Raw genomic sequence first — 20,839 nt, forward strand, 5'->3', positions numbered from 1 at the left:
TTATGGGAATAAATACTTTTAACCTTTCTCTCTTATAAATATGCATTAGAACATTTGATTACACAAGTTAAGGGCTCTGAATTAACTTAAAATTAGCCTAGATCCTGCATGAGCAGCAGGACGGTCACTTAGAAGTCCCTGTCCTGGGTGCCTCAGTCCCGTGGCACCTTGAATTGGTCCTTCTCCCTGCGGATGGCCCTCATGGTGGTCACGGGGTCGGTCTCACCCGCGTGCTGCTGCACAGTCTTCTCCCTGCAGAGGCAACGGATGGGAACGGGCTGCAGGCACAGACACAGCCTGTCCCAAGAGCATGCGACATCCTCACGCAGCAAACTGCTAGGGCTAAGCTACACAGGTCCTTCCAGAAATGTGCAGATGGGAGGCCACTGACTCCATGCTGCTTGCCCAGCCCAGACTCCCAGAGCTTCAAGAATCCTTAAAGATGTTCTCAAAAGCGCCCCTCTCCACCCACATGAGTCCTGGGTCCCCCACATCCTTGCAAGATGCCAAGAAAAGCACATCACAGTGTAGCCTCTCGGGTACACTTAATAAAGCTGGGCTGTGGGGGTCAGGCCCACTCACTTTAGGATGGGTTAGCCATGGCTTTGCTGGGGGTGAACTCAGACAAAACAGTAAAGCACGAGCTACCACAGGAAGGTAAGGCCAAAAAAGGGCCCCTCCACGTGTCTTACTTCACTCTCATGAAGGGGTTGTAGGTGAACTCTTCTGCCAGGGTGGATGGCACCGTGGGCTCCCCGATGGCATACTTCTCCTGTAAAGGATTCCACGGTCACACAGGGACCAGGGGGCCCCACCTTTCAACTATCTTAGTAATCTAAACACTCAAGTCCATCCTAGAAGGCAGAGCAAGAGCAGTCAGTGCAGACAAGTGGATTTCTGGCTCCTCGACCGAGGCCAGGCTCATGGGAGGGACTAGCAGTGGTCTCTAACTATGTCCCCAAGGGTAAACTGCGGCCCCTAGTATGTCACTCCTGTCTATGCGCTGCCACTGAGGAGGGAGGGCAGGTGCTGGCTTCATTACTGTGAGCTTTATGTTCCACACAACAAAAGCACAATGCAAAGATAGCAAGTCCCCTCTCCACAAGAAAGCCAGCATGGGGAGCACCGGGTGAGGGGGCTCGCTCCCCCTGCCAGGAGCTCCCAGGGAGTGCTGGGGGATGGCCCAGAGGTGGAGTGCTGGATAGCATTGGCTACCACCTCACATGGACACTGTGGAGGAGACAGTGCTAACACAGCTAAGCCAAAGCTGAGATTACAAGCTAAGGCGTCTCCATGCAGCTTTGTCCAACTGTGTCTGGCTAACACAGAGGCCTCAGGGACATAGTTGGGACGGCAGCTGCAGCCACCCACATGATCCTCACCACCAGCCAAAGATTATAAAACAGACCAGCAGCAGTGAGGTCGGTGAGCATGCAAAGCATCAGGAACTACAGGGGTTGAAAAGGAAGCAAAAAACAGCGGGGTCAAATGTTCAAATTTTGAAAATCAGTTTAGGAGTTAAATGTATATCAATTCCACTTTTAAATATATTCCCAAGAGCAGGGACAAAAAAAAAAAAAAAAGCATGGACAAAAAGATGTACCCAAGCATTGACACCACCTTTACCCATGACTGCAAACAGGAGCGCACACAGGGCTCACCCACAATTAATGGATGAGCCGCTGTAGCGACACAGGATGTACTCAGAATCAAAGCCAGCAGGGATGGGCCTCAGAGTGAGGCTGAGCAAGAGTGGGGGAGGACCACGGGAGGCCGTAGGAGTCTGCTATATAAGCCTTTAGATAAGGGCAGCTGACAGCATTAGGAAACAGGACAACTGTCAACGAAAGGTGCTGAAAGGGTCAAGGGTGGGGGGATGAGAGTGCGGGGGTGGGTGGGGTGGGGGTGGGGTGGGGGATGGGGGTGGGGTGGGGTGGGGGTAAGATGGGGGATGAGGGTGGGGTGGGGTGGGGTGGGGGTAGGATGGGGGATGGGGGTGGGTGGGGTGGGGGTAAGATGGGGGATGAGGGTGGGGTGGGGTGGGGTGGGGGTAGGATGGGGGATGGGGGTGGGTGGGGTGGGGGTAAGATGGGGGATGAGGGTGGGGTGGGGTGGGGTGGGGGTAGGATGGGGGATGGGGGTGGGTGGGGTGGGGGTAAGATGGGGGATGAGGGTGGGGTGGGGTGGGGTGGGGGTAGGATGGGGGATGGGGGTGGGTGGGGTGGGGGTAAGATGGGGGATGAGGGTGGGGTGGGGTGGGGTGGGGGTAGGATGGGGGATGAGGGTGGGGTGGGGTGGGGTGGGGGATGAGGGTGGGGTGGGGGTAGGATGGGGGATGAGGGTGGGGTGGGGTGGGGTGGGGGATGAGGGTGGGGTGGGGGTAGGATGGGGGATGAGGGTGGGGTGGGGTGGGGCGGGGGTAGGATGGGGGATGAGGGTGGGGTGGGGGTAGGATGGGGGATGAGGGTGGGTGGGGTGGGGGTAGGATGGGGGATGAGGGTGGGGTGGGGTGGGGTGGGGGATGAGGGTGGGGTGGGGGTAGGATGGGGGATGAGGGTGGGGTGGGGTGGGGTGGGGGATGAGGGTGGGGTGGGGGTAGGATGGGGGATGAGGGTGGGGTGGGTGGGGTGGGGGATGAGGGTGGGGTGGGGGTAGGATGGGGGATGAGGGTGGGGTGGGGTGGGGTGGGGGATGAGGGTGGGGTGGGGGTAGGATGGGGGATGAGGGTGGGGTGGGTGGGGTGGGGGATGAGGGTGGGGTGGGGGTAGGATGGGGGATGAGGGTGGGGTGGGTGGGGTGGGGGATGAGGGTGGGGTGGGGGTAGGATGGGGGATGAGGGTGGGGTGGGGTGGGGTGGGGGATGAGGGTGGGGTGGGGGTAGGATGGGGGATGAGGGTGGGGTGGGTGGGGTGGGGGATGAGGGTGGGGTGGGGTGGGGTGGGGGATGAGGGTGGGGTGGGGGTAGGATGGGGGATGAGGGTGGGGTGGGGTGGGGCGGGGGTAGGATGGGGGATGAGGGTGGGGTGGGGGTAGGATGGGGGATGAGGGTGGGTGGGGTGGGGGATGAGGGTGGGGTGGGGTGGGGTGGGGGATGAGGGTGGGGTGGGGTGGGGGTAGGATGGGGGATGAGGGTGGGGTGGGGGTAGGATGGGGGATGAGGGTGGGGTGGGTGGGGTGGGGGATGAGGGTGGGGTGGGGTGGGGTGGGGGATGAGGGTGGGGTGGGGTGGGGGTAGGATGGGGGATGAGGGTGGGGTGGGGTGGGGTGGGGTGGGGGTAGGATGGGGGATGAGGGTGGGGTGGGGTGGGGCGGGGGTCAGCTGGAGAGATGGCTTGAATAGTGTGGGTGCTCAGTATCAAAAGTTCATCTAACTACAGAGCTCATTCAGGACATTCTCATGCATTGAAGTTACCCTCAGCGCTGTCTGTCTGGCACTGTGAGGCTCTGGGTTTGACCCCCAGCACCAAGGGAAATAAGGAAACAAAGTGAGTTGCAGAGTGGTATTACGGTACGGGCAGTGTGTGTGCATACTTAAGAGCCAGGCATGGACACGATCAACTAAGGGGAGCTGAACATTTTTCTGAGATGATGGCTTTGCTGCGCTGCCCAGGCAGGTCTTGAACTCACAGCATGCCTACCTCAGCCTCTTAAGTAGATTAGACATGAGCCACTACACCTCACTCAGCCTCTGAATTCTTTGTTGTTTTGAGATAGTCTCATGTAGCCCAGGCTAGCTAAGAACACACAATGTGGCTCCCTTGGCACATGATTACTCAGCCAGCCAAGCACTAAGATACACCACCATTCCAAGTTCAATGTTTTGGTTTTGTTTGCTTGTTTCTGAAACAAGGTCTTGCTACATAGTCCTGGCTGGCATGGTACTTAGAATGTAAACTTGCAGTTCTCCTGTCTCGGCTCCCCAGCGCTGAGACTACAGGTGTGCTGAGTTTTCTGGTATTTGAAAACCCCTTCCTGATTTAGAAAAGCTGCTTCATGGAGTATTTACTTTAAACAGCACAGCAGACGTACACAAGGAAACACTTCTTCAACTTGGCAGAAGTGAACCTCCCAGGTACGCACAGCTCTGGGTCTAAGGAAGCTCTCAGCTACTGCCCTGGGCGGTGCTGTGACAGCTCACTGGTGCCATATGGAGATAAAACCCTTCAGACGAGGACCCTCCGCTGTCTGGATGACAGCAGAAGCAGACTCCTCGAATAGGGTCCAGCTGGATCACTGCTTAGCATGTGGGGGCTGCATCCTACAGAGCTGGTGTCTGATGCTAAGATGCAGGGAAGGGCTACACTGTGCCCTCTAGTCTCACGGATTTTACCGTGGGAGCCAGCACTGAGCTTGTGACACCTGGCTTTCACCTCTCTGAGGTAGTGCTCTGTGTCAGCCTCCAGGCCCTGGGGAAGTCACTGCACCATGACAGGCCCCTAGGACATGCTCCAGGATTGGGTCCCACTCACCTTGGCCCAGGCCAGTTTCTCCTGAATGGCAGCATTGTTGGGTTCCACATGGCGTGCAAACTTAAGGTTGTTTATGGTGTATTCATGGCCGCAGTAGACTTTCTGAAGGAAGAGCCAACACAGGGCCAGGTCATGTCTCAGCCTGACTTGGCACCCTATACAGTGTGTGCGACTAGGATGCTACGGGGCCACACAGATTAAATACTAATAAAAACTGTTCAGCGGATGGCTCTGCCCACTTCTCCCCTCAGCTCAGAGGCGAGGCCAGCAGGAGGATCCACCACATATAGACCAGCTGTGAGAGCAGAGACAGCTCTTGGGCCTGAAGGGCGGGTCCAGCATGCAACAGATCTGCTGCCTGGAGCTTGTGGGGCTTTTGGGAAGGGAGGCACCTACTGTGTCTGGAGGAAGCCGGCCCAGGACCTCAAGCAGCGCCCTGTACATCTCATCTGCAGTTCCTTCATAGAACTTCCCGCAGCCAGCGACAAACAACGTGTCGCCTGAAAAACACAAGAGTGGTGCTCAGGGCCAGCGCCCCCGCACGTGGGCTAAGCCCCAAGCTTATGAACAGGTACCCAACGCCACCCAGCATCACACCCACCCATGCACCAAAGGCATCTTCACACAAAACGGCACGAGGCCGCCCATAGCTCTCCATCCTGCCAGCCTCAACCACAGCCAGTAACTCACTGTTTGGGCCTGAAACCCATGGCACCCTGAGCCACTCTTGTGCCCCAGTGCCCCCATAGCCAAAATCATCACAAACCCAGCTCCTGTGCCACCTCTCATCAGCCCTTCCCAGGCCCCCTCCTGGACCCTTGGGTGCCCCCCTTCTCCTGGCACCCACATTTCTAACACTATTTCCCTTTGTTGCTGAGAATACCTATGGCGCCCCCTCCCCTGATCCCCAGACCAGCATTGCTCCTGGCCTCACCCCAGCATCAGTAAGACAAGCTGGCTGCTTCTGTCCCCCCCCCAACACACACCACAGCCCTGGATTGTCCACCATGGCCAGCCCAGTTCAGTGGACACTCATGGTGCCATCACAGACCTTGATTGCCCCTCCCCAGGGAACCTCACTGCCCCTGGCCTCCATCTGACTGGCACGAGGAGGGATCCCAAGCCTGAAGTCCTAAACTCCCTCCTGAACCCTTTCTGCTGTCACCTGTTGCCTCTCAGTGCCCAGTCTGCCTATCTCAGCCTAGACAGGCCTTATCCCACACCACAGCTGCAGAAAACGCCTGGCCCTCCCACCACACCCTTCTCTCAGCTATACCCGCCTCCAGCTCCCAGCTCCTGTCCCCTTCAGGTCAGCACGAGTGGCAGCTGACTCAAATTTCCCAGGCTACCAGTACATTTTTCATCACTGGCCCTTGTTGCTGATGCCAGAGCTTGCCCCAGCATGCAGTTATAAAACGTCCTGATGCCAGGTGCTGCTCACCAACAGGCACAGAAAGTGCAGGACATCATGAGGCCTACATCCCGCAGCACCCTCCGTGACACCCAGTGCCTTCTAGGTGTCAGGAGAGTCATGAGAGACCCAGCCTCCAGCTCGGCTGGGGCCCAGTGATACCACACCTGCCTAACACGTGGGCCTGGGCTCCATCCACAGCAGCACAGGATGGCACTGAGGAGATAGGGTAATGCTTGCCTTACAAGCCTCAGGATCTGAGCCTGATGCCCAGAACTCGTGTAAAAACCCAGGCATGCTGGCTGGTCCAGCCTACCTGGCAAAGTTCTAGGCGATAGGAATCCCCCACCCCCCAAGAAACAGTAGACGGTGCTGTCCTGATTAGTCTTTCTGTTGCTGTAGAAACCAACTCAGAAGTGGAAGGACTTACATTACCTTACAACTCCCATGAAGGGCAGTCGGAGCAGGAGCTGAAGCAGAGACCACATGCGAGTGCTGCTTGCTGGCTTACTCAGCCCCGGACACACCTGCCCAGGGGCAGCACTGCCCACAGAAGACTGGCCCTTCCCACAATTGTTAATCAAGAAAATGCCCCCAGACTTGGCAATCTGATGGAGGCATTTTTCTCAATTGATGTTTTTTTTTCTTCCCAGAAGACTCTTATTTGTGTCAGGTTGACAAAAAAAAAATTTACCCAGCACGAGTATATCTGGGGAATGACACCCAACACACGCACACGCGCGCGCGCGCACGCACACACACACACACACACACACACACACACACACACGCACAGCACCCCCGCCCCCCGACTTCTTCCCAAGATCAGCGCGTGAGAACCTGAAAGGCAGGCACTGCTGTCTGCTCTTACGGACACTGCCATGGGCTTTCACAGGGGGCACAGCCATGCCAACAGGGGTGGGCCAGCTGTGTCATAAGCTGAGGACCATACGATTATCAGCATTTTACCAGACTAGTACTGCAGTTCCGAAAAGCCCTGCCAAAGCCACCAGCAGGGACAACAAAGGACACAGCAGGGCTGCCCTGCTCCATGCTACAGTCAGGGGGGTGGGGAGGGGGCCTCAGCTTTCAGTTCTTAACCTGTGGGTCAAGACCCCTTTGGGGAGTTGACCTGTCTTTTCACAGAGGTTGCACATCATATATCCTGCATATAGATATTTATGTTACAATTCATAACAGTAGCAAAAGTACAGTTGTAGAGGAGCAATGAAAATAACTTTATGGTTGGGGTCACCACGGCATGAAGAGCTGGATTAAAGGGCTGAGGCATTAGGAAGGTTGAGATCCGCTCTATAAAGAGTGGAGGAGAGCCGCAACACAAAAATGGGCCCAGGCCTGAGAGTCAACCGCACAATGCCGTGAGGAAGACACGGAATTGAGGTCAGGTGCGCTGGCTCACACCTGTAACCCCACTCAGGAGGCGGAACGACTGCCACAAGTCCCAGGCCAGCATGGCTACAGAGACTCTGGCGGAAAACAAAACAACCATTCTGTAACGCGTGGGTGAAAATAAGCTGGGGGTCCTGGGCAATTTGATGTTTACTGAATGGAAATCCAAGTCTCCACCCAGTTTCTCCCACCTGAAAGCCCTGCTTCGGCCTCCTATGGACGGCTGGCATGTCCTCCAGCCAGGCTCTGAACCCCAGTGGCTGTCACGGCAGCACAGCATCATACACTACAGGACAACTCTAGGAGGAGGACCCAGGCCCTCAGCAACACACTGGCCCTGTGCTCCCAGCCCCACCCCGGCTCACCCGTTTGCGCGCTGTTGTCGTGAGCTTGTCCAGCTTCGCAGGCTCCCCAGCACTGTTCCCTTCTGCTCCTCAACAGGGGAAACCCTCTGATTTCTGGACAAACCCACCTGTACTGAGTGGGAGCTGCACACACTGCCCCAGGGGCTGCCCAGGCCTCAACACGTGAACCACCCTCCCCCCCGCCCCCACCTGCAAAGCTGGGCTTCTGGCTCCGTGGGGTCACTGGGGGCAGGCTGCCTTGTGCCCGCCTAGTGAAGATCACAGGGCTCTTTGCAACGATGCAAGAAGGATCCTTGCATGCCCTGGAGTCTTCCTCAGCCAGACCGCCTTCAATCTATGCCCATTTGTTGGCTGCTAGAGGGTGGGGTTGATGGTGAGCACTGCAAATAGAGGCTGCCCCCCCAACACACACACCTGGAGCAGCAGCCAGGTACACAGCAGAGCAGCCCAGACTCAACTCATAGAGCGAGCATCCCTGCAAACCCAGGCTCCATCATGAGGGCTGTGGCTTCCTTAGGTGGGACGTGGCTGGCAGGTTTTCCTCACACAGCCAATGCCAAAGGGTTCCTTCACACAGACCTCCCAGCCTCCCCGACTCACCTGTGAACACAGCAGAGGGTTCTGAGCTACCAGGCTTGCTTACAAAGTAACAGATGTGTCCCGAAGTATGGCACGGTGTGGACAGACACTTGACACTGAGGGACCCCACCTGAAACAGAGGTGCCGGCTGAGCTCTGACCACCAGTGGCCTTTTCGGAACGTGATTAGTGGCAGCGCTGCTGGCTCCTAATGACCCTCCCCTTCCTGAGGCTGGGACGCTTAATCCAGGATCAGCCTGCATGTAGACGATCTAGACCCCATAGCAGAGCCACCCAGGCCCCCTGGCCCCAGATGCTTCAGGGGTGTTTGCTCAAGGGTAAAACCAAAAGAGCCCTCGCTGTGCTCACGCTACCTGCAGTGTGGAAAGGTGTGTGACCTTGTGAGTCAGGGCCCCGATGCGGTCGTCACCTCCATACACCTTCAGCCCAGGCTCCAGCTTCAGCAGCTTCTCGTTCCCACCAGCATGATCCCTACGAGTAAACAGGGGGCCTGGGGTGACCTGCTGAGGTGGGGGCGACTTGGCCTGTACATTTTCCAGTAGAAATGGGCAGCCAGGAGCCGGGGTGGTGGCACACACCTTTTAATTCTAGCACTCAGGGGAGGGGGGCGGGCAGAGAGGCAAGTGGATCACTGTGAGTTCGAGGCCAGCCTGGTCTACAAAGGGAAATCTAGGACAGCCAGACTCTGCTACACAGAGAAACCCTGTCTTGAAATGAAAAAAAGAAAAAGAAAAAAGAAATAGGCAGCCAGGAGCCACTTTTTAACTTGCCATTTGGCAGCACTGAAACAACCCACTCCAGTGTCCAGCATGCCCCTCGACAGAAGAAGTAAATCACATACACTTGGGGCGTCCCAGGCATGGTTTCACATGACATGGGGCACAGGAAATCACCTGGAGAGCTCCCAGTCACACAGAAGCCTCCCTCTCACCGTATCTCCTGAGGCTAGGTTTGGGCACCAGTTTGGGCCATGGGTTGCAAAGTTCCCCCAGGGAATCCTAATGTGCATCTCAGTTTGGGCCAACATTTGGCAAAAGCCACACTGAGAACTTCTGGAACTCCAGCCCTGCCCACAAGAGGGAGATTTGTATGGCGAGCACAGCTGTGACAGGCAGAGTGGTGGCACCCCCTGGACATACACCAGGGGTTCCCACGGTTTCCTCAGGAGCCTTTACACCTTTTAAAAAAGAGGGCAAGGGCTGTGGTGACAGGCACAGCTAGGAGTATCTCCACACTGTAGGCCACCCCCAGCTCCAAAATGCATGACAGCGTGGTCAAACAATCCATGAACCAGTAGGGCTCTAAGATAACAGGGAGGACCAAGTGGCCCGACCATTTGCTCCACCGCCTCCAGGGCAGCAGTTACACACAGCCAGGAAGGCACCATCTCCTCATCACCCACCTTTTTGTTGTTGTTTTGTTTTGTTTTGTTTGTTTGTTTTCTGTTTTTCGAGATAGGGTTTCTCTGTGTAGCCTTGGCTGTCCTGGACTCACTTGTAGACCAGGCTGGCCTCGAACTCGCAGTGATCTGCTTGCATCTGTCTCCTGAGTGCTGGGATTAAAGGTGTGCGCCACCATGCCCGGGCATCACCCACCTTATAAAGTGTCACTACCAATAAGCAATAACACAACTTGATGGTCCTGTGGGCCACTCATCCTTGGGTTTGATCACAGCATAAAGATGAGAAGGTGACAGAAAAAGCCAGAATCCTCCACATTATCAGGAAAGAGACATCTGAAGAAGTAGTTACTGAGGTGAAAGAGAAAACGCAGTGTGTGCAGCATCTGATGGCTGCAAGGCAGCTCCCACCAGATCCCCAAAGACAGAGGTGTCAGCACAGGGAGGGGGGCATGGGGGCTGGGAAGGGGAGGAGTGGGGGAGCTGGGAGAGCAGGGGGGCAGGGGCCTTAAAAACAGAGCAGCCACACTGTGTAGCACAGGCCAGGACTAAGGCTAAACTCTCTGTCACAAGTGCTGAGGGGCCTCAGACGTCACTGTGCCAGCCACAGTGACAGAGGTACAGCCCAAGCTTTGCTTACATCATCGCAATCAGTGAGCGTTCCCAGGGCAGGCTCAAAGAAAAAGACTCTGGTTTTCTTCATGCATCCATTTAGAAAAGGAAATTAAAAGCCAAGCAAATATTTTTTTCCTTTACCTTTGAAGAGATGCAAAATATGCAAAAAGCAAGTTTTAGGCTGGCCAGAGACCCTGGTTCAAAAACAAAAACACAAAAAGGGAAAAAAGAATAAAAGCCAGAATAAGGCTTTGGGCAACACTATTCCAAAGCCTCCAGTTTAAGGCCAGCCTGTGTCGTCAGAGTGAAATCCCATCTCAAATCACCAAACCCAGCCAAACAACAGAAGCCACTCAAGGTGCCTCACAGCCCGGAGCTCAATGTATAGACGTCTACACAGTCTGTATAATGACTATAGGCGCTAAATTCACAGAGCTCCACCTGCCTCTGGCTCCCCATTCTGTTGGTTTTGGTTTTATTCATTTGTTTAAGAAAATACTGACTGGGCTGGGTGTGGTGGTGTACGCTTTTAGTCCCAGCACTTGGGAGGCAGAGGCAGGTGGTTCTCTGAGTTGGAGTCTAACCTGGTTTACAGGTTAGGGCAGCCAGGGCTACACAGAGAGACCTTGTCTCCAAAAACCAAGAGAGCAAGTCGGGCACAGTGGCGCACGCCTGTAATCCCAACACTCAGGGAGGCAGAGGCAGGTGGATCTCTGCGAGTCTGAGGCCAGCCTGGTCTACAAAGTGAGTCCCAGACAAGCAAGGCTACACAGAGAAACTCTGTCCTGAAAAACAAAAACAAAAACACCCCAAACCACTGATGCCTACCTACTCTCTGTTCTCTGACATGGATGGATGCCAACATCACCTAAGATATGTGACGACAGCCATTGGGGCCCTCCTGTGATCAGAGAGGCCGAGCTTTGAAGGGACAGCAGTGGACACTCGGCCTGAGGGTGCTGGCCATATCCTCTGCTCCCCTGCACAAGTCACAAACACCTTACCTGGAAGTTGCCCCATTAGTGGAACCCAGAGGTCAGCGGCCAAGGGAAAGAAGGCAGGAGCCTTGGTGATTCTCAGAATCTGTCCTGCTCAAGGGTCTGCCCCTTCTATGTAGTGACTTCCCATGTGAAGGACAGGTCCCACCTGCAGGCACTTCACAGCCTGGGCACTTACCAGTGGTGGTGAGTGGTGAGCACTGTGGTCAGCTTCACACGGAGCTTCTTCACCGTTTCTATGACCTATAGCCACAGAAGAGGTAGAATAAAGGCCAGTCACACTTACGGTCCTGGCTCACCTGCCTGCAGAGTGGGACACATTCCCTTTCCCACCTCTGTAGACTGACCACACTCCAGAAGATAGGCAGAAGGTTCTTCTTTTTTTTTGTCTGTTTTGTTTGTTTGTTTGTTTGTTTTTTGAGACAGGGTTTCTCTGTGTAGCCTTGGCTATCCTGGACTCCCTTTGTAGACCAGGCTGGCTTCGAACTCACAGCGATCCGCCTGCCTCTGTCTTCCGAGTGCTGGGATTAAAGGCATGCGCCACCACGCCCGGCTTTTTTATTTATTTATTTATTTATTTATTTATTTATTTATTTATTATGTATACAGTGCTCTGACTGCATGTACACCTGCACACCTGAAGAGGGCTCCAGATCTCATTATAGATGGCTGTGAGCCACCATGTGGTTGCTGGGAATTGAACTCAGGACCTTTGGAAGAGCTCTTAACCTCTGAGCCATTTCTCCAGCCCCCCAGAAGGTTCTTTTTTTTTTTTTTTTCCTCTATCAACTTAACTGTTAGGTCCCACCTCTCCAAGCCCCAGCCAGATCTAAGGATTCACATATGCCCAGGCACAGAGGTTTAAAAGTATGTATTGGGCTCGCCAGCGTGGCCTGTGGTCTCCCAACTCTTCTCACTGCCCCGTTTACCACTGTCTAGATAACTTTGTTTTTTTGTTGTTTTTTTTTGGGGGGGGGCTGGTTTCCCTTGTTTTTTTTTTTGTTGTTGTTGTTGTTGTTGTTGTTGGTGGTGGTGGTGGTGGTGGTGGTGGTGTTGATGTTTGCTTGTTTTTTGAGACAAAGGTTTCTCTGTGTAGTCCTGGCTGTCCTGGAAGTAGCTCTGTAGACCAGGCTGGCCGGAACTCAGAGATCCACCTGCCTCTGCCTCCGGAGTGCTGGGATCAAAGGCGTGCCTGCCACCACCTGACAGTCAATAACTTTGTTTTAAATGAACTAATTTCCACCTAGCTTCCACAAAGCCCTGAAGACCTTGTGGCTATAACTCACGGGTGACAGAGGGTCCTGGAACAGGGCACGGGGAGCCACACGCACCTTCTGGGGTTGCACCGGGTCCACGATGGCAGCCTCCTGGGTGTCCTCATCAATGACCAGGTACATGTAGTTGTCAGTCAGGGCGGGCAGCAACTCAACCTTCATCATGTCTTGCTGCACAGTCAGACTCTTCCTGAAGTCTGTGTGACACAGAGCAATTCCCAGCAGGGCCTGACCTGAAGAAACAGACAAGAGGAAGCTCAGGGCACCTCACCAAGACTTCAGAGCTGCCAAACCGCTGGCACCCAAGGGCTTGGCAGTTGACTTTCCCAAGCTCCTATGAGGGAATACCCTCTTTCATTACATCCTTCAGCAAAGCGGAGGCCAAGTAACTCAGCCTGTCTCAGGCACAGAACTGTTAATTAGTTTTGTTTTGTTTTGTTTTGTTTCTTTTGGGAGGAAGGGAAGGTGCTTCTTAGGTTTTGGGGTTTTTTGTTTGCTTGTTTGATCTAAATTTAAAAAAAAAAAAAACACCTTTAATTCCAGCACTTGGGAGGCAGAGGCAGGCGGATTGCTGTGAGTTCAAGGCCAGCCTGGCTTACAAAGCAAGTCTAGGTCAGGCAAGGCTACACAGAGAAACCTTATCTGGAAAAAAAAAATAGAGTTCCCTCTATATCCCTGTCTGGTCTGAAACTCACTATGTTGTGCAGGCTGGACTTAAATTCAGCAATCCTTCGATCTCAGCCTCTTTCATTTTCGTTTTCTGTTTTTTGTTTTTGCAGTAGACAGAACAGAACACCAGGAGCTCATACATGCAAGGCAAGCGATCTACAGCCTAGATGTGAGATCTTGGTATTTCTTCTCAAAAGTTCTTACAGGCTGTCCTACCTGCCTGTGCTGTGACTCAGTCCTAAGTGCAAGCAGGACAAGCACCCGACCGTGGCTGCTCACCCTCCAGCCATGGCCTCTGCACTGACGGAGTTCAACCCCCTGAACTTACAGCCCTTCTTGGGCCTCCAGCCAGAGGAGAAAACAGTATTTTCTACTAGATGGCCGGCATAATGGAAAAATACACATAGTGCCAGCTCCTGAAAATAAGAAAGTGGCTATTTGAGACTCAAGCGTGAAGGACGCAGAACTCAAGCAAGGGCTGTGCTGGGGTGGGCCAAGGAGGTGGGAGGTGGCAAGTGGCTGCGGGACAACAGCATGCTCCACCCACTGGACAGATGCTGAAATATCCTTAGCAATGAAAGTCTCGTTCAACCTGAAAATACGCGCAGCCTCCAAAAACAATTTCTGTCTTAGCTTTAAAGAGGGAGAAACCACACAGCGTGGTAGAAGACAATGACATTCTGATTTTCTCTCTCTAAGGGAATTCAGAAAACAACAGCTTTGACCCCGTGGTACATAAAACTATCAACTCTAATAGCCATTACCAGCAAACTAACCAAAGTGTTTTACTGTCTGTTTTTGTGGCGCCCCAGGTGAAAACCAGGGCTTTAAACATTCGAGGGAAGTGCTCTGTCACTGAGTGACAGCCCCAGGTCCTTGGTTCTCCTTTTGGCACAACAGCTGGGCATTTTCCAGACTCTTCCTATGTTCAGCAAAAATGAGCGTTTCTGTAGTATTTGAATTTCCCTAGGCCCCGGCACTCACTATCTAACCCATGGACAGCGCAGAAGGGTTATAACGGATGAACATTAGCCCTTTTATGTGCTTCCTGGCAAAGCTCTGCGAACACTGCATGGATAAAGACCGGCCCACTCTAGGTCAGAAAAGAGCCTGACGGCAGCCTGGAGAAGATGCGGTCACTGCTAAGGGAGGAATTCACCCACCGCAGGCGCCTCCAGAAACCATTTTCCTAACTACACCTAGCCTGGCCCTGCCCAGAAGATGCTCCCAGCTCTTTAGTTTGCTTGAGTTGAGGTAACAGCCCTGTAGTCTGTGTCCAAGGCCAAATCCACAGAGACATTTTCTTTTGATCAAATGTCCTTAACAACCAAGATGTTCAGAGTTGCTTCTTCTCACCGAGTAGGCTTTTGCGACACAAAAAGCTGAGCTTTGGACTCCCAATAGCGGCGCTGCCCTAGCTCTTAAACAGCCTTCAGCAGGGTATCCCTAACTGGAGAGACCTGAACTTCTGGGGTTGTCACCGAGCGGGCTTCTTTCCTAGTAAAGATGGTCCACGCACTTTGAATCACGATTGCTTCCAAAGTGCCGGGCTAGCTGGACTCAGGCCAGCCAGCTCCGGGGCGCCGGCCGCCACTGCCGCCACATCACCTGGACGCCCACAGGAAAAGCTGACTTAGAAGCTGGAGTTGCGACCCCAGAAGCGGAGTCCGACTCCGGCCGGGAGGGAGCGGGTGCCAGTTCTCTGCCCGATCCCGGGCCGGGTCCCCGCCAGCGCAGCTCGCCTGTGCCTGCCGCCTACTCCACGGCTCTCAACGCGCCGGGCCTGCGGCGCTCAGCACCTGCGTCTGGGGACAGCGAGGGCTCGCCCAACCGACGCCCGGCCTGCCAGCACCCGGCCGCGCCGCGTCAGCGCCTTGACACACTTACCCAGACCGCGGCGCGCGCAGGCGGCTCCCAGCGCTGACAGGCTTCGGAGGCACCGCGACCCACGACCCAGCACCATGACCCACGGGGTGCACAGCCGGGTCGCGGAGTCCGCAACACCAGCGTCGTGAGCATCAACACTGGCGTTGGCTGCTGCAGCCCAATCAGTGTCCTCCTCGTACTGCTCCCAACCAACCAGCTCCTGCTCTTTACCAAAACGGCGCGCCCTCACTCCATCAGCGCCCGCCCACAGAGCTCACAACCAACCAGGGCCTGCCATAATGTTCCCTACCCTGCCCTGGCAGGCTCAGTGCGGAGACGCAGTCGGGAAGTCGGTGTAGGCGGTCGCGGGAGGCTGAGCGTTACGCCTTCTCGTCTGTCCCAGGCCGTCGCCACCGCGCAGAGACCTTTAGCTGACCTCTGCGTCCCGCTGCCGCGCACGGAAGGGCGGGGCCGCTCCGGCCGGGACAGTGTCCTAAGGCAGCGAGTCCTCTCGAGGCTACCGTAGTCCCCGGAGCCGGTGGTCACGTGACCCTAGGCTGCACCATGGCTTCCCACAAGCCGCTGTCTCGTTTCTGGGAATGGGGCAAGAATATCGTGTGCGTGGGCAGGAACTACGCCGACCACGTCAAGGAGATGCGCAGCGCCGTGCTAAGCGAGCCTGTGCTTTTCCTGAAGCCGTCCACCGCGTACGTTCGCGAGGGCTCGCCGGTGTTAATGCCCGCTTACTGCCGGAACCTGCACCACGAGGTGGAGTTGGGAGTACTGTTGGGCAGGCGTGGTCAAGCCGTCCCGGAGGCCACCGCCATGGACTATGTGGCCGGCTACGCCTTGTGTCTGGACATGACTGCCAGAGATGTGCAGGAAGAGTGCAAGAAGAAGGGGCTGCCCTGGACCCTGGCCAAGAGCTTCACGGCCTCCTGCCCGGTCAGCGCCTTCGTGCCCAAGGAGAAGATTCCTGACCCTCATGCCCTAAGACTGTGGCTCAAGGTCAACGGTGAGCTCAGGCAGGAAGGCAAAACATCGTCTATGATATTTTCCATTCCCTACATCATCAGCTACGTTTCCAAGATAATTACCTTGGAAGAAGGAGACCTTATTTTGACCGGGACTCCAAAGGGAGTTGGGCCAGTTAAAGAAAACGATGAGATCGAGGCTGGCATAGACGGGGTGGTTAATATGAGGTTCAAGGTGAAAAGGTCAGAATACTGAGAATTCTTAATGAGTGCCAAAAGAGAAGGGAGAAACAAGTGAAGGTAACTAAATGACAATCATAATGAAAATCTACAAATTACGTTATTAGATAGCTAGGCCTGTATCAAAGAAGACAGATCCTAAAAAATAAGTAATGTGATCTAAAAGAACTGGGACAGAAATGGAAACGGAGACAACTGAACTAAAGGATATGCAATGCTTTCCACGAGGAAGAGTGTGTTAAACTAAACTTGGAGAAGTTGTAGTTTTCCTCTCCTGAACTGAACTGAGTAAGACTTTTCAGTAAATCATTCTGAAGTCTATAGCTCAAGACTTAAAAACTGCAAAGTAAAGTAACTCATTTATGACATTAGCCTTTAGGAAAGCTGTTTATACAAACACTCCAATTGATTTTTATTAGGAAAAGCACTTCACCCCAAAATCAGATAAATGTTGTTAAGTGAGTAATTGGTGAAATCGCCTTGTTTACTTTGGATATATATAAGTACTGGCTGTGGCTTCTGAGTTTGGGAGATAATTTTGAAAATTTTTTCCAAATAAAGACCATTTTTTGTGTGGCCTAAAAGTGTACTTTGTTTTTCTAGTAGGGAGGGGACCTTGACCTTTGACTTCCCGAGCACTGGGCTTTAACTTATGTGAACCAGTACCTCCACTTCAAAGAAAGTGGCCCGAGGAAACTAACAGGCCTGGGAAGGCTGCATTTGCTCTTGCGTGCACCTTTCCCTGATAAAATGCCCGTTAGGACACACAGCACAGCTATGAAAGCGCAGTAGACAGGGGCTCCTGCTGTGAGGGGACAGTGGAGTCTGCTGGCCCCTGTAGAAGACTTGTTACAGCTCTTCAGTACTGTATTGGTTCTCCGAGGCATTGTGCCAGTCGTAGTACATTCCTGTGCATTCTGGGCACAGGTTGTGAGGGCAAAGCTGTGAGGTTGGTATTATTGTTATTCCTGACATCCTGGTGACAATATAGACTTAGAGGATAGGAACTATGGCAGAGCCATGTTGTAACAATATTGTCACCAGCTCGAAACCTGGGTTTTAACTACAGTGTAGGTGGTGTCATATAAGTAGATATATAAGAAAATTTAAACATTTAGGTATTCTGTGAGCCCCGTGCTTAATTATGAATTGTTATGAGGTCCCATATTGATATTTGTTTAATAAATACGATTTTTTAAAAACAGAATCTCACGATTATAGTTAAGGATAACCTTGATCTCATGATCCACCACAAGTTTTCCATTATTTTATCTTTTAGTAGTTTATCTAATTACTTAGCAATCAATGTTTATGATAGATGAGTGAAGACGTTTAGATAAGAAAGGAACAAAGGTTTATCTACCCAGAGATAGCCAAAGTTAAACATTTGGTAATAATTTTTTCTTAAAGAGAAGGTCTTACTATGTAGCTCAGACTTGCCTGTAACTCATGACCCTCTTCCCTTAGTTGCCTGAGTGCTGTGGGTAGAACAGGTGTGTGCCACCACTGTACACTTTTCCAACCTGACTTTTACACTGGCTATGGAGACTTCCACATCAGTCAGCACCATTCTGCAATATGATTTTCAATGATTATAAAGGCCTCTAGGTCAGTCCTCTGGTTTTAGACATTAGGATTTGCTGCTGGAATTGGACACTGTTAATTCTTAATTCCTGTGGCTGGGTTCCCAAAGTGAAAGGGTGTGCTCATATTGAAATGTACTGTTAGTCTAGCTTGCAAGTACAAGGTTCAGCCAAGATACATCCAACAAGTTGACAGACCAATTAAGCAAACCAAAGGCACAACAAGTTAGTGCCCAGAATGTCCAGCTCATGGGTCAATGTCCACTAAGCAACAGAATAAGCTTTGTCACAAACATCTGGCACCAGCATTATAAGTGTAGCACACAAAGTCCTTGAACAAAAGAATCAAAAATTGAAACCAGTTTCCACAATTCCTGAGCTGCTAAAATCACAGTAACTCCAACATCCAGAAGAAACATATTCCTTCAAATTTTTTGTTTTGTTTTTCAAAAGGGTTTCTCTTTGTATCCCCGGCTGTCCTGGAACTCACTGTATATAGACCAGGCTGGCCTTGAACTCACAGAGATCTGCCTGCCTCTAGCTCCCATGCACGAGGATTAAAGGTGTACGCCACCACCTGGCTTCCTTCAACCTATTTTAAATATAATCTTTGAAAAAGCTGAAGGATTCATCCAGTGAGGTCAAATTACCCTTCAGTTGACACAACAACTGTAATTGTTAGATATGGACAGATGGCTTAGAGGTTAAGAACACGTCTGCTCTTCCAGAAGATCCAAGTTTGACCCCCCAGAACCCACATGGCTGCTCCCAACTGTTTGTAACTCCAATCCAAGGGAATTTGACACCCTGTGATCTTCTTGGGCACTGGATGTACACGGTACACAGACATAGGCTGGCAAAACACCTATAAACATAAAGCAAAAAAGCAACACAAAAAAAGTCACAGTGGTACACACCCTTAAACCTAGCATTCAGCAGTTTGGTGTACATAGTGTGTTTCAGGATAGCCAAGAATACATAGATTGTCTAAAAAAAATGTCATTTGCTAATCACATATGAAAACTATATTGTTAGTCTGTGCAGAATATGTCTTGCCACCTGTTACAGTCATATGTTTTCATTTTAATTTATTGGAGTGCATGTCTTTAATCCTAGCACTTAGAAGGCAGAGGCAGGTGAAGCCCTTGAGTTTAAGGCCACTCTGATCTACATAGGGAGTTCCAGGGCAGCCAGATCTATATAGTGAGACCCTGTCGCTAAATAAATAAATAAAGGTTGTATTGGACATCTATAAAAAGTGAACATTAAGCCAGGCTTAGTTTCACAGAGCTGTTATTCCAGCTACTCCTGAGCCTAAGACAAGAGTCTTAGGCAAGACAAGGCAAGTTCAAGATCTGTCTGAACTACAGAGTGAGTATAAGGCTAGCCTGCAATTTAGTGAGACCCCGTCTCAAAACACAAAATAAAATAAGTAAACAAACAAACTGGAAAATAGGGGAAGGGGTTGCTGAGAATTTACCAAGTAATAAGGTACTTGCCTAGTATTCATGAGGCCCTGGGTTTGATCCTAGCATCATAAAAACAGAGCATGCAGCTGGGCGTGGTGGCGCACACCTTTAATCCCAGCATTTAGGAGGCAGAGGCAGGCAGATCGCTGTGAGTTCGAGTCCAGCCTGGTCTACAAAGCGAGTCCAGGACAGCCAAGGCTACACAGAAACCCTGTCTCAAAAAAACAAAAGAAACAAAAAACAAAACAAAACAAAACAAAAAAACCAGAGCATGCTTGGCACTCTAGAGGTGGAGGCAGGAGGATCAGGAGTTCAAGCTCATACTTGGTTACATATTAAATTCAAGGCCAGCCTAATTGAAATCCTGCATCACAAAAAAGAGGGCTAAGTACATAGGTCAGTGTTAAAGTACTTGCCTATCACCATCATGTATGAAATTCTAGAAGAAAGGTATTATACATTCGCTCAATGTATTATGAACGTCTTTTGAGGTTAGTGAACACAAATGTGCATACTCATCTGGTTATTTTTAATTGGTGTGTCTTCTTAGAGCATATGCTCCAGAAGCAGGCATATGGGGACTGCTGTCCAGGTGTCGCTCTCAGGAGCAGAGTGAAGGAACTAGAAAGGGCAGAGAGCAACACCTGCGAAGTAATGGGAGAGAGCACTGAAGCAGCCTGCAGTGTCATGATGTACGCTGCTCCTCTAGGTCTTTTTAGGCATCACTGCTTCTCAGAGAAGCCAGGAAGTCCTTGCAAACTTGGACTTAATGGAGACTAGGTTGGGGACAATATTTTCTTTCTTAAAAATATTTTTTATTTAATTTTAATTTATGTGTGTTGGTGTGAGGGTGTCAGATCTTGGAGTTACAGACAGTTGTGAGCTGCCATGTGGGTGCTGGGAATTGAACCCGGGTCCTTTGGAAGAGCAGGCAGTGCTCTTAACACTGAGCCATCTCTCCAGCCCAAGGGGACAATATTTTCCACAGGTTTAGACTCTAATGCTTAAACTGTTAGAGACAACAAGGCAAGGACTAGCTTTCAAATACCACACTGAACATTCACTCATTTATTTAGAGAAAAACATGGCTACAAAGCTAAGTAGCTGGTTTACACTTAAAATTTTAGGTTCATTTTATCAAATTGTGCAGGAAAAAGAATATACAGATTTGTACTTGGCAAGTGTTATATAGCTTTTATATATTTCCTCCAGAATAAATCATTCCATCTTTACCTAGCACTCAGGAGGCAGAGTCAGGCAGATCTCTGTGAGTTTGAGGCCAGCCTGTTCTATATAGTAAGTCCAAGGCCAGCCAGGGCCACACAGAGAAACCCTGTCTAAAAAAACCAAAACGGGCTGGAGAGATGGCTCAATGGTTGAGAGCAGTGACTGCTTTTCCAAAGGACTCAGGTTCAATTCCCAGCACCCACATCGCAACTCATAACTGTCTGTAACTCCAAGATCTGACACCCTTACACCAACACACATAAATTAAAAT

General features: G+C 51.9%; 2 protein-coding genes across 4 annotated transcripts; one reads left to right on the plus strand and one right to left on the minus strand.

Annotated features, from left to right (window-relative positions):
- Positions 1-15,522, minus strand: HAGH (hydroxyacylglutathione hydrolase). 3 transcript variants are annotated; one of them, XM_084761650.1, is made up of 9 exons: positions 15,386-15,522; positions 12,598-12,773; positions 11,445-11,509; positions 8,608-8,725; positions 8,256-8,364; positions 4,866-4,969; positions 4,470-4,571; positions 693-772; positions 1-252 (listed from the first exon to the last, which is right to left on the minus strand). In XM_084761650.1, the coding sequence occupies exons 2-9, from the start codon at positions 12,703-12,705 to the stop codon at positions 153-155; spliced, it is 786 nt and encodes a 261-aa protein (XP_084617776.1). In that variant the 5' UTR covers positions 12,706-12,773; positions 15,386-15,522; the 3' UTR covers positions 1-152. The 3 variants fall into 3 exon arrangements, with proteins under 3 accessions (XP_084617776.1, XP_084617774.1, XP_084617775.1); XM_084761648.1 differs by lacking the exon at positions 15,386-15,522 and adding an exon at positions 15,097-15,269; XM_084761649.1 differs by lacking the exon at positions 15,386-15,522 and adding an exon at positions 14,729-15,023.
- Positions 15,523-15,639: 117 nt separating this feature from the next.
- On the plus strand, positions 15,640-16,873 carry FAHD1 (fumarylacetoacetate hydrolase domain containing 1; the record flags this gene model as incomplete). Its single annotated transcript, XM_084761661.1, has 1 exon — positions 15,640-16,873. The coding sequence occupies one exon, from the start codon at positions 15,640-15,642 to the stop codon at positions 16,303-16,305; it is 666 nt and encodes a 221-aa protein (XP_084617787.1). The 3' UTR covers positions 16,306-16,873.
- Positions 16,874-20,839: the final 3,966 nt, after the last annotated feature.

The sequence above is a fragment of the Acomys minous genome, assembly GCF_964271855.1.
Source record: "Acomys minous genome assembly, chromosome: 16".
Lineage (NCBI taxonomy): Eukaryota > Metazoa > Chordata > Mammalia > Rodentia > Muridae > Acomys > Acomys minous.

Excerpts from the sequence above, each read along its gene's own strand:
- HAGH (XM_084761648.1), bottom strand. The coding sequence starts at position 15,172 with ATGGTGCTGGGTCGTGGGTCGCGGTGCCTCCGAAGCCTGTCAGCGCTG. Across the intron at positions 12,774-15,096 it reads CTGCGCGCGCCGCGGTCTGG|GTCAGGCCCTGCTGGGAATT; the intron begins GTAAGTGTGTCA and ends CTGTTTCTTCAG. Across the intron at positions 8,365-8,607 it reads CACACCTTTCCACACTGCAG|GTGGGGTCCCTCAGTGTCAA; the intron begins GTAGCGTGAGCA and ends CCTCTGTTTCAG.